Source organism: Corapipo altera, unplaced genomic scaffold (assembly GCF_003945725.1).
Source record: "Corapipo altera isolate COAL_440 unplaced genomic scaffold, ASM394572v1 22, whole genome shotgun sequence".
In the NCBI taxonomy this organism is placed as follows: Eukaryota; Metazoa; Chordata; class Aves; order Passeriformes; family Pipridae; genus Corapipo; species Corapipo altera.
In genome coordinates, this window is record NW_020884886.1 from 13,979,458 (window position 1) to 13,994,892 (window position 15,435).

Sequence of the window (15,435 nt, forward strand, 5' to 3'; positions counted from 1 at the left end):
GCCTAGCCATGATGATGACTAGTCCCAGTTTCATCCTTGAATTTTATTTTATTCAGTAAACTTTATGAAACAGTTTGGCTGGAAGGAGTAAATATATTTAATCTTCCTTAATCCACAGCATATTATGAAAAAGTATTGTATAATACTCAAGTATTGAGTTGCAGAAGGATTTATTTGAGAATTTTGCTATATATGCAACAAATCAAACAAGGATAACTGGAATTCACTATAGAAGATTTATTATATAAGCAATTATTTTCCTACTGTTCAAGTATGTGCTTAAATTTGTTTATTCACCTACAAAGTTTCTGTAAATAAAGTTTCCTCCTCACTATTGCTCTTCAAAGTTCCAGTGGGCGTGGGTTTTATTTTGACACATGACCAATAAGCAAATCCTATATCCTTGATTAACAGTCTCTGTGAATAGCAACATTAAAATGATATAAATTAACATCTGTTAACCACCAGCTTAAGTCCTTACAACATAGTTTGGGGACATTTAGGATTCTGTGGCTGAAGACATATGGATGCCATACATAAATCTAAAAATTAATTGAAAATAAAAATAATCACTAATGAAACTGTTCTCTGCCCACAGGTATAAAACTAATCAAAGATAATTAAGCTGAATTGCTTTCCTTCCCAGTACTTATTTGCACTATATAAGACACGTTCATCAAGGATAGTATTTCTGCTCCACTTCCAAGTGGAAGCCAACATTACTCTTTTGTATAGCAATTGCCCAGTAACTGAAATGAGGACACGCACCATCAGAACACTGTGCACAATGAGATGAGCTTATTAAACTCTCCAGTTGTATCTTAACACTCACCTACATAAACTGTAATATAGATGATGGCATAGCAACTGCAGCTTCCAAACAACAGGAAAAGCTTAAAATACTCACACAATCGGGGTATGTAATTTTCAAATGTATTTATGGGAATGAAGGGGAGATGGGATTAATCATGAAATCTGAAATGCTCAAAAACACAGAGACAGCAGCAGGCAGGATCTGTAATTGTAGCTCAACTCTTTCTTGACTCTTTACTCGTTATCAGTGATAATAGAAAGCCTCTTGTCTACAAAGATAATCATTAATTAATGTAACTGGCATGCATTCCTATAGCATATGCAGTAGGCAAATGTGCTATAGTAACAGTTATGCAAATTTTATGAAATATCAGGGTCTATATATAAATAGCATCTGGAGATACAATGTCATTGCATAAGAATTTAGAACTTCCTCCAGAGCTCACTTAAGTCAAGGCACTGCAAAACAATTAGTAGCCCATATTAAGGTACTAAACAGATTTACATGAAAGAAGTCACAAAAAAAAGACTGTTTTATATAACAGCAATAGAAATTCATCATTATGGGTTATCCAGAGGGAAAAGCACAGAGGCTTATAATGCAACTGAAGCTCAGTGTAAGTGCCTGCATTCAAATTCACAATCCAAAAATGTTATTGCTCAGCTGCTGCCCAACTATGGAGCAACCTGAACTCTGAAAGCATCTTGGGTGGAAACTTAAAACTTCCTGTTTGCCTCGTGGTACTTCAAAGGGTGAATCCACTGTCACAGCAGCCCAAGCTCTGCCCTCACCTGTGGCCAGGCACATTCAGCCTAAATTTGTACTAATGTACAATCCTACCCCAGCTGGGATCAAGTGAGTAGATGCCTCTGCTCCTTAGCCTACAAAAGAGGCTTCATTACCTACATGTTCTCATAGCATGCCTCATATAAGCCTGTATGTTCAGGTTCTGTACAAAAGGCAGTGGAGGGGATTTCTTTGCATTTCTTCAGAATGTGACTGGACAAACAAACTAGTGTTCTTTTACAAAATTTTTGCAGGATGTGGAAAGCACATTTTCCTCCTCTGTCTGAAGAAATTAATGTGATAGTAGTATGTTTTAGTTAATAGGCTAACTGTAAAGAAAATCTAACCTGTGAAGAAAAAGAGATCTACTGCTTCAGAAAATCGGAAATTGTTAGGAAGCCTGGTGTGCAAGACTTTCACTTGAATATGGGTGTACCAGGCCATGGAACACATAGAAGTGTTTAATTTTTAGGGACTGGAACGTACAACCCCCATTCTGGTTCTTGTTCCACAAAATATTATTATTTTCCCCCCCACTTAAGTAACAGTTTCATCACAAAGCAGAGAGAGAAGGAACGCTGTCCAGTGTAGCCTGAAAGGTGATGATTAGGTAGCTTTCATGGGAGGTAGCCTGAAAACTGTGGCTGATTTCTTTCCCAGCTATCAAAAAGCAGAAGAAAGAAAGGATTTCTAATTGTAATGCTCTAGTATTGACTTCTGTTGTTGTTCAAGGATTTTCTTAACAGCAAGAATTAGTCTTGTAGGATCCACATCTGTTTCATTACCATCTTCTGAAAGGCAACAGTGAAGCAGTAAAAAATGTCTTAATATCATTGGTTGGTACTTTGGCAATGCAAGAGCCTCAGCTGAAATGCTGGAGCTGTCTGGGTGAGAATTGCAGTTCACCTTCTGCTAGAATATGGTTACCAGAGTGTGCAATGCTCAGGCAGCATAAAACGAGCAATAGGGCACACTTGTCTCAGACGCTGAGACTGGTAGGTGGTAAAATAAGCTGAGGTGTCCCCAGCTGTGATGGCTTAAAAACTAAGACAGGCATTGGTTGCAAGGAGTGGTACTCCTCTTCCCAAGGAACGCAAAGGATGTCACTGAAAAACAAGAGGCACTCGTACCTATTCCCACATCTGAAGAAGCAGAAGCAAACCATGAACTGAGTACAGATAGAGAACAAGTGCCCTGAGGGAATTGCTGCTTGCATACTTCAATTCAAGTATCAGCAATACTATGAAAGTACCCCTAGGAGCCAAAGGCTGTGGAGATAACATGTGTATCTACACTTTGCAAGTAGAGGATTTGCTTACATACCAAAATCTGACTTGCTTTCATAATCTGGGGCAAGGCTATGCTTGCATTTAACTGCTTGACTGTTCCACTCATACCAACAGAGCAGATTTCCTTTAGAAAGCTCCGATTCTACTAATGTGTAGAAAAGTAAGTAAATCCGTGGTCTTACTGCCAAGAAGACTTGAAATTACCTGAGTGCAAAAGTGGTTTGCAGAACGGGAATATAGGGTGCCTTAATCATCTGCACTTGCAGAGGAGTATAATTATGTCTCTGGATCCACTCATTCCTTATCCTCTCTGGCAACTGAAATACCAACTCTTAGAGTAATTTTATACATTTGTAAGTGTGGCTTCTCGTGCGTGGAAGGTGTGAACGTGACTCAGTGAAGGTCAATCCGCAGAAGGCTGCCCCGCGGCCATGGCTAGGCCCACACCCGAGGAAGGACTTGGCCGGTCCACAGTCCAGGAGCCGGGCTAGTCCCAGTTTAGCGAGCAAACTGCTCGCAAGTTAAGTGGTCCGCTCGGGCTCACTGTGACACGTTTTCCGCGGGAGATTAGAGGCTGTGCCAGACACACGGGGCAGCGTCGCCGAAATGCTCCTCGAGAGGGACGACACGGACCGGAGGCGAGGGCTCCAGCTGCCCATGGTCGCGACATGGGCGCCCGACTGTCGCCGGCTGCCCGTCGACTCCGGCGGACGCCTGTCCCTCTCCGCCCTCCACCCCGGCCCGGGACCCGCCGCCTGTTGCTATTTTCGCCCGCGTTGGCGGGGAGAGGAGGGAGGCAGCGAGCGGCACCGCTGGGTGTGCAGCCCTGGTCCCCCCTGCTCCCGCCCGGGCCGCGGGCAGGTCGGGGCGGGGCGGGCAGCGGGAGGCGGTGGCTCGCCCGGCCCGTTACCGGCTCTGCCCGCCGCCCCTCGCGGGAGGTGCCCGGCAGGGGACTCCGGGGGCCGCCGCTCCTGCCTGCCGACGGCACTTCCTTGCAGCCGGCACATCCTGCGGCGGTAAGCGGGTCCCGGTCAGCCCCAGTTCCAGCTCCCGCTCCAGCCCCAGGCCTGGCAGGGGCGGCAGTGGGGGCCAGCGCGGGGGAGCGGCGCTGGCGGGGCCGAGCTGCGTTTTGGGAGGGTGGGAGGAAGAAGGAAGAGCGGCTCTTGGTGTTGAGGAAGTGAAAGAGCTGAGGCGAGAAGTGAGGCACTCGCTGGCGGGGCAGCCCTTGTTGCACCCGCGCCCCGAGGTGGGAGAAGCCGCCGGGTGGGTCCGGCTGGGGGAAGGACGGGCTGCAGCCCTCCCGGCTCCCGCGGCGGGGTCGCGCCGTCGGTCGAAGCCGCAGCACTTGCTCTGGGGACAGCATTGCTGCGGGACGGGGAGGGGACGGGCGCGCCGGTGCCGCTCTTCTCGCTCGTGGGGGTCCCAGGAGAGCTGGCTCCTCGTCAGAATAACAAAATGACCTGCTTGAATTTAATCACTTGACGTGCCACGGTCTGCTTTTCAGTTCTTTCTCTCTTGCCTGCTCTTTCCTTATCCATCAATGCAAATTCGGTGGGTGTAGCTCCTCCCAGACCCCGCTCCTTCTCAGGGCAGCAAAGCTCTTCCCTTGGGGTGAAATAGACCTTTCCTACCGCAGCACAGCCGGGTGTAACCTTCAATGCCTCCACAACGGCGCAGTGCTTTTATGGCCCTTTAAATTCGCGAAGTAAATCAACAAGGGAATGACCGCTTGAAACCGCGTTCACGAGAGGTATGAAACGAATGTGGTTATTTATAGCGCAGTTTGAAAAAATTGAGACCTTTGTGTGCCGTGTTGTATTTGGCAGAGAGGCTAACATGGCAGATCTGCTGTAGGAACCTTCAGTAGTGCAGATGGGAGGATTTGTGCCTGTGTTAAGCCCAGAGATTGGATTGAATTGAACATCGTGGGTCAAAAATTAATAAAATATACATCTTCTGAATAGCAAATACCTCTGAGCTGATGGCTATACTTTTAACACTTCTAAGTCCTGAAATAGAAATTTGTCACAGAATTTGTTGTTTTATAGAAATGCTAAAAATCATAGGTTATACGCAAAAGTAGAAATGCAGGTCAGAAGAGCGAGAGGATGGAAGGAATATGAAACACCTTCAGTGATAGGTGGATGACTTGATGCTTTTTTCACTTTAATTTGGTTAACTGAAAAGTTGGATGCAGGCATTTTGGCTGTGGATATGTAATTGATTAAAAAGGAATGGCATTCATAATGTAATTTATCTAGCAAGTGTTCTTTTACAAAGATTTTTTTTCCCCCAGTTCATTATAGTGGTAGAACAGCCCAGTATTTTGTTCAGGTCTGTATGAGGCTGACTCAGAAGACCTCAATCATCGGCATATTAATTTCCATGGACTCTATTAGGGAAAGAGCAACAGGCATTAAGGGCAGGAACAGTCAGCTATTTTCTTCATTTGATAGTTGATTATAAATGTGTATGTTTATAATCAAGAACATACTACCATTTTGTTGCAATTTTTTTATTAATAAACTTTTTAACCTATTTGAATAGTGATATAAGTGCTGGCTATATTCCTAAATATTTTAGGTGTGGTTATTACTGGAAAACCAGTACCAGAGTATATGATGGGTTATTCAGGACCCCATCTGAAGCTGCTGACAGCATTTAAAAGTATCTTTTAGAGGTCAGCATTTAATGAAAAAATGATGGAAATTAAAAGTAATTTCTGAGTCAGATTGACTTCTGGACTTGCACACGCTGATGCCCACAGCAAGCCATAGCTCCAGAAGGAAACAGCAGATAATCAGTAGCTATGAGATAAGAAGAACATCCTTGCAACAAGAGGCGTGCGTCCTGTTTCCAAGTACCAGTTTAATTAAAACTATTTGAAAACTGAGAGTAACCTGTGGTAAGATATCTGAACAATCTTATTTAACTGTAGAAAACAGGACAAAAATGTTGCAAGAATACACACACACAAAATAAAAATAAAAAAAGAAAGAAAAGCTTGCAATGAGCTGCCCCATACAGTGGTCTAATGGATACTGTGTTGGATACCAGACAAGAAGAAAATAATTTTATGCATATGGATGGAAACATAAAAGGACTTCTCAGCAGTGGCTGTGTCATGACATATTCTTGTTTGTGTTTTTCTGTATATCCTGCCAGGACGATAGAGAAATGTGTCAGCATGAGCAAAGACAATGTAAATCTCAGTTAAGGATCAGACAGAGAGGGAAAGAAGTGGTATTTAGTCCTGTCTTGTGTTCCAGAACTCTGGCTGTAGGCCAGGGCTCCTCATAATCCTTAAGTAGTATGATATTTCTGCTAAAATAATCAGAGGTGAAATGCAGTCAGTACCAGTGCCTCTGGTTCCATTTGTTGTCAGGGTTCACTGTTAATGCTGTGCAGAGAAGAGCTGAACAAATTTGTGCTCTTTAAGACCAGCTGTTTTTCACAAGACCTTGCTGTATGGTTGGAATTTTTGCTTGGCTTCTTGAAGGGGAGAAAACTTACAGAAAAAAAACTGCTCTCATGTCAGCAACCTGATGTGGAGTAACTGCACAGTTGCCTCTCAGAAAAACTGCAAACATTGAGTAAGCTGGCATCTTTCTGTTCAACAGCTTTCAGGTCAAACTCCGTGTTTAATCGTTGCTGTATGAAAGCTCTGACTGCTTCCTTGACGCATCTTCTAAACTCGTCTGTTCTGCTGTGAGTCCCAGCAGTCTTAACTGCTACCAAACCAGGGAAGGAGCTGGAGGAGAGTGAAGGGTTGCTTAAGTCTATAGTTACTGATGTTCTGAACAAGAGTTTAAAACCTTTGGCTGCATGTCTGTATTGAATTTAGTCCAGTTAAGAAGAAAGAACAAAAGAAGGATAACTTTTTTCTGCTTTTTTCCTTTTTCGTCTTTTTTTCTTTCTTTTTTTTTTTTTTTTATTTGCGTGTGTTCTTTTGGTTTAGAACAGTCTCTCTCCCCTCTTTACCTTTTTTACTGTATTAGTTTGAGTCTGTCCTAAATCTGTCTGCTGTTCCCTCAGCTGCCCACACCCGATGTTTAGTGCCCCACCTTCCTAGGTTAATAACACAATAACCCCATAAGATTCTTCTCTGAACCTCAAAGCTTGCCTAGCCCCATCCAACCAACTGGCACCCAGAGCCTATACCTTGTCCTCATGTCCTTTGCTCTCTTGAGAGAAGATGAGTTTTGAGGAATGATGTCCTGCATGACACACAGCTGCTTAGACATGTACCTTCATGCAGAGAGAACCTAAGGTCCAGAATGACAGAAGTAATAATTTTTGTGACTGTCCCTTTCATGCTGTCCTGCCATCACGCTGACTTCTCTCTGAGGGCATCCCTTTTAGCTTCTGGTGACATAACACAGAGAACAAGAACTTAATATGTTTTTTTAAAAAACCCACAGTATCAGATTATGCTAGAACAGGACCATTGACATAGTGTTGTGTGCTTTCTAAGCCTGTTCCCCACTTGTGAGAAGTGGCTGGGTTGATTAAGTGAAAGAAAAGTTAAGGACAGAGAGCATACATATGTTCCCATGTATATCTTCCACATTAGTGAGTCAGTCTGATGTCCCGTAGTATAGAAGGCAGAGTTAGATATATTAATGTAGTTTGTGTAAATATCATGTGTGTTGCAGTTTGACTAGCTGTTCTTATGCTGATGGAGCAAATACAACTAAATCAGTGGCAACATTAAGATCCAGTTTAAAGTCTATGAGCCTTTCTCAGACAGCAGCAAAGCTGTCAGCTGAGGGATGACGCTGGAGCTCATCTCAGCTGTGAGTGCAAGGGCAACCAAGATCCTTCAAAAGATGCCAGTGGAGAAGAGAAAGAGGAACTGTCCTAGTTATATATCTGTGAGCACTGGGAGAATAATCAGAGATGCCCAGCCAGTGTGAAGCAAAACCTGGCAGTCCTCTCCCAGCCCAGAATAACAAAGCTAAATGGTACTTAGAGCTGTCAAAGGAAGATCAAAAGTGAGGCGGAGGGAAACAAGTGGACAGTTTTATATTTATACCTTTTCTATTCCCTCTTGGATTAAAGGTGTAATAAGGATTTGCTTTGAAGAAGCTGTTTGAAAGTACTCAGACATTTGGGAGGAAAAGGAAGCTTGTTTGATCTTACTGTACTAATATGTATGGTAAACTCCTACGGCACCTGCAGAGCCAAATTTCAGAGGGGATGAACTGAATGGTGGCAACCAGAGATAGGTAAAGGTGCCATAATTCCAAGTGGTGGAGTCAGTCCAGACATGGACAGGCTCAGAGCACAGTTACTCTTTGGCTGTAATGTGTGCTTAATTTTATGGCTGGGAATAGGCCCATTGAGTAGAACAAAACTATTTTTTAGGTCTAAATTAAGCATGTACAGAAATACTTCATGGTCTTGAAGTAAAACCTAGTCCTCACTGTAAACTTAAAGAACGTTAACACCAGCAGCATGAAATTGGCATAATTTCTGGTGGGATTTGCTTAAGACAAGTGACAGGAGGAGGAAACAAAGAAAGAAGGGCTGAGAAAGGGAGATGTAAACATGCAGAACAGTAACATACAGAATGATACAGGTTAGATAAGGAGACCTTCTGATGCTGCTAAATCTGTGCTCTGAGAAACTGCACTTTCAGCCCCTTCTAGCATTAAGAAAAAACCCCGTAGCATTCTGACTTCTCCTTAACTGTTTTGATTTAGTATTAATTGTTTTTCTTTAGAAATAACAAATGCAGGCACCGGAGTATGTTGTTGACTTTAGAAGGTGTTTATTTTTTTAAAAAGAGATGAATGCGAAGAAGCTTTGCATTTATATGAAATACATTCCAGCAGTACAGTGTTTAAGTATGACAGAGTATCAACATTAATTTTTTATATACTGTTTAGTCCTTAGAGTTAGCATGCAAAATAATGTATTATATTGTAATGTTTATTTCTATTTGAGGCTACAGTGCCTTGTAGGTCTGGGGTAAAAGAGCATGGTAGATAGTGGTAATCAAATCATCTCTTCCTTGAAAAGTTGATTAAAATGAGTGTGACTGTTATATTTTTACATGCCTTTTAATTAATTACATTTTTTTTAAAAGTGCTGAGAAAACACAAATAAGAACTATGGCTACAAAAGTATGTGACTAATAGGTCATTATCTGTGTGGTAGCTCAATTCTCCTCTTCTCAGCTAAGACTGGAGTTTTCTTTGGCTTTCTCATTCTGAGATTATGATGTATGACACGAAGTGCAAAAACACTAAAACTAAGAACTCGATTTTTACTTGTTTTGTTTGGAATATCTGCCATTGTACTTATGAATTAATCCAATCTTCCCTGCAGTTTTTTTATTTTGTTGATACTGTTAAGGGGAAAATATTTGTAATAGTTTGTCATTTTGATTCCTGGCAGACACAAAACTGTAATGATAATTGCATTTAACATGTTCAAATGTAATTAAAATATTTTGTAAGGAGTTCTTGGTACTGTCCATGTTGGTTTTAATAGATATTCTCATGGGAAACTCTCTTAATACTGAGGGTGAACTAGTGTCTTGGTATTTAAACACACACGATTACAGGCCTGTCAGATTCTCGTCAGTCTTACACAATATAATGTAACAGCTGAAACAGGCTCAATTAATGAGTTAAAATAGGGTAGTATAACAAATGCCAATATATGTGTTTTCGTAGACTGTATTTTGCAAAGTGATATTTATAAATAAATGCAGTTATTAGATTTTGTTACTAAAACTACTGATACATAATAACAGTAGTGGTGGTAGATGCTGGGTATAACAGGGTTACAACAGGGACGTGTCTAACAAAGTTCCATTTGATATTTTAAGAAATGGAAATGATACAATGTCAGTGTGTCAAACATTTAAATATTCCTCGCTGCCCAGCATTAAAATGCAATCATGAATTGTGATCATCGTCTGGTTTTTCATGGGATGCTGTAAGGATTATTGCTCGTGACTGCTATCTCACAGGTTTATCAGCGATCAGTCAGTTGACTGCTGCCAGCTTTTCCAGATGACAATGATTTCTGGAGTGTTATTTATTGAAAAAGCCTGGTTGGTTACAACCAATAATCACTTGGCAAACTGTACCCAAGGAAACAACTCCATATTAGTAGCCAAATTCAAAGACATCCACATACGAACAAGAAATTTGTCGTTACCTTTTTTTTTTTTCCACATGTGAAAGTGTCTTAGCAAGCACTGACTTCAACTGTCATGAAGGTCAGAATAGCTCAGCTGAGTTCCTTCTGTGATAATAGGATTGAAATAGGCCGGTGTGATCCACATATGCCTGCCCATGAAACAGATACAGGGTAATGTGCATTACAAGGTAATGCACAGGAATGTGCATTTTAAAGTTTAGTTAGTCATTGAATGTTTAGCCAGGGTCATAAAACAGCTTTTAAATCAGGACTAACTTTTTTCCAAGCAATGTGTTTATTGCAATCACGTGTGTTGGACATGAAATAGTAAGGCCCACTGTAGAGAGGGGGAACTCACTGGATGGGTCATGGTAGATGGTCACTCTTCTGACCAGCTTGTTTCTTCCAATGTTAAGCTATTAATTATTTGTGTTACTGACAGTTTGTTTTTAATAGGGTACCAGCACTTACATAACTATTTCTTTTCTTTTCAGAACTCTTCTGTTCTTTAATCAAAGGAACCGTCCAGATAATGTCATTCCATGGAACTGAAATATTGGTGAATTAGTCCAGGTTCCCTAAAGAGTGGTAAAATGGAGCCAATAACATTCAAAGCTAAAAAGTGTCAAACACCTAGTGATTTCTCAGCAAGTTTCAGTCTCCAGCTCATTGGTTCTCTCCCAGTGCATTCCCTAACCACCATGTCAATGCTGCCTTGGATCGTGGCAGAGGTCCGGACGCTCAGTACAAAGTCTTCCAAAGAAGAACCTGGCATCAGCCAAATCCGACTTTATGTTTCACCAGCGAGTTTGCGATGTGAACCAGACACGGGGAAAATCCAGCAGTGGGATCCTTTGATTTGTTCAAGTTTGTTTGAATACAAGCCACAGCATGTCCACAAACTGATTCACAACAGCCATGATCCGAGTTACTTTGCTTGTCTGATAAAGGATGAAGCAGCAAAACAGCAAAGTATCTGCTATGTGTTTAAAGCCGATGATCAGACAAAAGTAAGTAAAAAAACCCCTAAAACAGAAGCAGGCATTCCTGGAGTTCGTTTTGTGGTGTTTGAATCCTATCACTACATTGTAAGACCTTAAGGTTGTACTTACAATTAGAGTCTGAGTCTCACCAGCAAGTGTCACTTTACTTAATGTTAATGGTTCAGTTGAATTGGAACTGCTCAATATATGAAGTGAAAGATGTGTACATTTCTTACAGGATTTGGGCCTAAATTTCATCACCTTAAAAGACACTTTAGTTTGGGATATAGACTGAAATCTTGGCGCTCAAGTCAGTGAGAGTTTTTCTGTTGATGTCACTAGGGCTAGGATTTCACTCTTGAGTCACTGTGAACTTTATCTAATGCTGTACTCAGACGTCTCAAATTTCTGTTTTCCTGAGTTGAGACCTATGTGACTGGGAAACAGAGATACCTCCTTTCTCAGAAAGAGGAGGAGTAAGGTGGAACCTCCGTGTGTAGCGTTATCTCCAACCACAGGACACTGTGGAAACTTCTTCCTGGTTCTATAGTTCACAAAGCCTGGCAGATAAGGTTGGACAACGGGAGAAAGGCACAGTCTCTGTGACTCTGTGACATGCAGGCTTGCTGCTGTGTAGTGTGAGACAGGAGCTGGGTGTGCATGTCTTGCACTGTGTGAGATTTAGCTGTCTGCATTTCATAAGAACCAATTGTGTCCTTGCTGAAAAGGTAGAAGCATTAAAATTGTCAGTCTCTTCTGTCTGAGAGTAATGTGAGACAATAATGCTTGTGAATGAGTAAAATGACTAGGATTTGACACAAGGCTGTTGTGATATATTGGAGACAAAATGGTCAGTGTTGACTCTAGTTACAAAGTTGGAAAACTGCATGCTTGCTTGACTCATAGGAGATGTCCTACTAAAGCGCCCTGAAGGTATTATGTGAATATACACCACACGTGGGATTTATGCCAACCTGCCCAATAGCAAAACACTACACAGTTCCAAATCCATGGTCTCAAGCTTAGAGCTCAAAACATATGGAAACAGCTTTAGTTAAATCCCCCCAGATAAAATGGCAGTTCCAGTAAATTAGAAGGCAAATGCACTGTAAATCACAAGCACTCAAGTGAGAAATCCTGTCAAGTTAAATGTAGAATACCAAGTTTATGAACGTAAAAACAGAAATAAGGAATAGAGGTTTCAAAACCCGACAGTGAATAGCAGTTGGTATTCAAGTAGCATTTTGCAGTTGCTTATACACTTATTTTCACTTGTGATTTTTCAGGATTATGGTGAGTACAATGCACGATCATTTGTAGTACATTTTCTTCTGCATTTTCTTTTGCAACGAAGGATTCAGGTACTTTTTCTTCATGTTTGATCAAATTCCTGGACATGTTTGAATTGAATGAGAACAAAATAAGTCTCTAGGTGAATTTGCAGCTGTGTCTACATGTTTTTGGAGACAACACCCAGAATTTTTGGATGCCTGTTTTAGATTCACATAGCTATCTGTCCTTTCAAAAACTACCGTCCGCCTGGTCTCTTAACTTGCCTTGATTACAAGGGTTGTTGTTCTTGAATTTTTTGCAGGCTAGGTAGACATCTAATCAGCATTTGTGGACCTATGTTTTAACAAAAGGATAATGGAAATGCCAAGTGTTCTTACCTTCTAAAGTGAAGCCCTGCTTCTTTTACTTAAATTCAATGTCATTTCCACCTTTTAAGTAAGTCCCTTATGCTTTATAGGGTGCTATTACTCTGCTCTGAATATTGTCATATAATGCCTTAGCTAATTGATGTTTGTATATTTCTCAGGAGGAGTGAAATGATGTTACCTGTTTTGCAGAAACCCAACTTGAAAGCATAGGAGTGTACTGTATACTTTATTACAAATTGAAGGAGCTGTTTGTTAAAAGCCAGTGAGTTGGCATGAAGAATTTAGCATTATGTTGCTGCAGCTTATGTTCAACTTCAGAAGAAACACATTTTCAAAAATGGACTTTTGCAGCCTGTGTGACTCCTGTACTGGCGCTCTTGTTTCTGAGGACTTTTTTTTTCTATTTTCTTCAGCTCTGTAAAAGGGACACAGCAGTACAGAGAGGTTTAGTCACAAAATTTGCATGTTCATAACAACTCTACCCAGCAATGTTGGACATCTAGATTTTCGTGATATTTGCACTTCATCTATTTTTATTTTAAGAAAACCCAGCAAACATCTGAATACCAATTACAATAACATTGTAAACTGCAAGAGCCACAATTCTTTGTATCTGCATATATAAATCTGTAGCAGGGCTTTATTTGACAAAGAGATCTCGGAGTAAGTAAAGTCTGACTGAGTATTTGAAGTAAAAGGTGCTTTGTGACTTTGCAAATAAGTTCTGAGTATATCCTCATCCTAGGATAAGTAGAATAGAACAGGGCAGAAGTATGTCTGCAGGAGAAGTAGAGTGGGAATGTTAGTGTGTTAAGCCAAAAGTAGGTGAGTAGAAGACTAAATAGTGAAGGCCTTTGAAAAGGAGGACAAGCAGCTTGAATGTCATGCAGACAGAGGAATAGCACTGGAGGTGGTAGAAAGTATAGAAAGCCAGGAATGGTTGGGCTTTTAATATCAGCATTGCAGGTAGACTGCAGTCCATTAATGCTAGTTGTACTCCTTTATATGTACAAATTGAGCAAGAACATGCATCTGATTCGTAAGGGATTATTTTACTGTTTAATTGAAAGAACTTTGTTAATAGGAAATGATTTTTTGCTGGGTAATATTTCGCTCAGTTCTAGAGTTGATGGAGGTGTGGGAATTGCATGCAATGCTTTTCCTGAATGTGAATGCGAATGTTGGTTTCATTGTTGCTGCATTACCAACACATCCACTTTAGAGAAGAAATCAGTAGATAGGTAATTAATAATAAGTGATGTCAGGATTCTTTGCAAGGAATTCTTTGTTCTGCTCCTCTTTAGCAGTGAGAGAAAAGGCAGTGCTCCATTGTGGTCTTTGTCTTCACTCTGTAGGATCTTCTGTAATTATTTCCGTTGTATCATCATGGCAATGTATGGCACACTTTCCCTGATGAGCAGCAGTAAGTAAGGAAGGATGAGATGACATTATGGAAAACAAGCATGTGAATATAGAGATCATTCCACTCAGTGCTAAAAGGATGGGTTTACACTGCCTAGGGAGAGCTGCTCTATGGATTACAATCTTCTTTCTAAGCAGATTTGTCAGACATGGGATCTGGAGCCTTCCTTCCTTCTTCATGTATAACCTTAGTAAGTTTTCTTTAGTTACAGATAGTGGAGTTTCTTATCCCTTCACCCTCATTCTTTGGAGGTTCTGATGGGGCCTCATGATTGAGTAATTTCTGCCTGAGGGTGGGGCTGAAGCATTAATGCATATTCTTTGTAGGTGCTCAGGAATGGAGCAGGATTCAATTATATTGCCTGAGGGAGCTTCTGAAGGCTACTCATAGGTCATGAGGCTTATATATACCATGATGAGTAATGGTGGTGGAAGCTGAGGAGAAATTAACTCTCCACTAAATGTGCTTACGGGATAGTACCTTTGTCATAAGAATGCAGCCTTATGGAATGCCTTGGCAAGAGTGCTTGGGTACTGTAGGAGTGCGATGGCTTAAATGAAAACATACGTGCTACCAGCCTCCATATCTCCCCAGTAACCTCTGGTCTGACGTTTGTGATGCTATTATCACTGTTGTTATTGAAAACTATATACTTTAAAAATTATTGGCATTTTAATCTTACACTTGAGAACTGGTAGTTCTAAACTGGAACTGTAGGTGAGCACCATTTCCTTCCTGAGCTCATTCTCCCCAAACACAGCATTGCTTTGCTTCTGTAGGATGCCTTCTGTAGGATTGCTTTAGCACATGGTTCACTACAAGGAATGAAAGAGAGAAATAACGAGAAGCTAATGGCATACTGTCACATGGTATCCCCCTCCAGCAGATGAAAAGTAGCCAAAACATTACAGAGGAAGAGTAATTTCTGTTCTTATTTTCAGTTTGGCAAAATAATTCCAGACGTCATTATGTTAATCTTTCTTTGGTGTATGGAATGATTTGTTTTACTTAGGTATGTTTTATTTTACTTGATGTATGTTTTGGCTGGTAAACAGAACACTGGTCACTAGTTTATCTGATTAATGCCCTGAGCTAGTTTAGATTTAAGGCAAGTTAAGGTTGTACTGTCCTTTATTATACTTCTATATTTATTGTAAATAAAGAATAACAGTCCTAAATTTAATGGTTTTACATAAGTCTGAGACAAAGAGGACATTCAGTACCTCAGCCTTTTCCATGTCCTGTGCTCCATTCAGCAGCAGGCCCACATTATCCCTAGTCTGTGTTTTGTCACCTACGTAGCTATAAAAACCTTCTTTGTTGC

General features: G+C 41.0%; 1 protein-coding gene across 10 annotated transcripts in view; it reads left to right on the forward strand.

Moving 5' to 3' along the window:
• Positions 1-3,809: 3,809 nt before the first annotated feature.
• TBC1D1 (TBC1 domain family member 1) overlaps positions 3,810-15,435 on the forward strand; it is a 110,348-nt gene continuing 98,722 nt past the window's right edge. For 6 of the 10 annotated variants that reach the window (XR_003527572.1, XM_027642773.1, XM_027642778.1 and 3 more), the window contains exons 1-2: positions 3,810-3,905; positions 10,539-11,054. Coding sequence is in view for 9 of the 10 variants with exons in the window: in XM_027642773.1 (XP_027498574.1) it covers positions 10,638-11,054 (417 nt within the window). In the remaining variant the exon portion in view is untranslated. Of the gene's footprint in view, positions 3,920-4,525; positions 4,640-10,194; positions 10,216-10,538; positions 11,055-15,435 lie in introns of those variants that run through there. The other 4 variants (XM_027642774.1, XM_027642775.1, XM_027642776.1 and 1 more) reach the window with 4 other exon arrangements.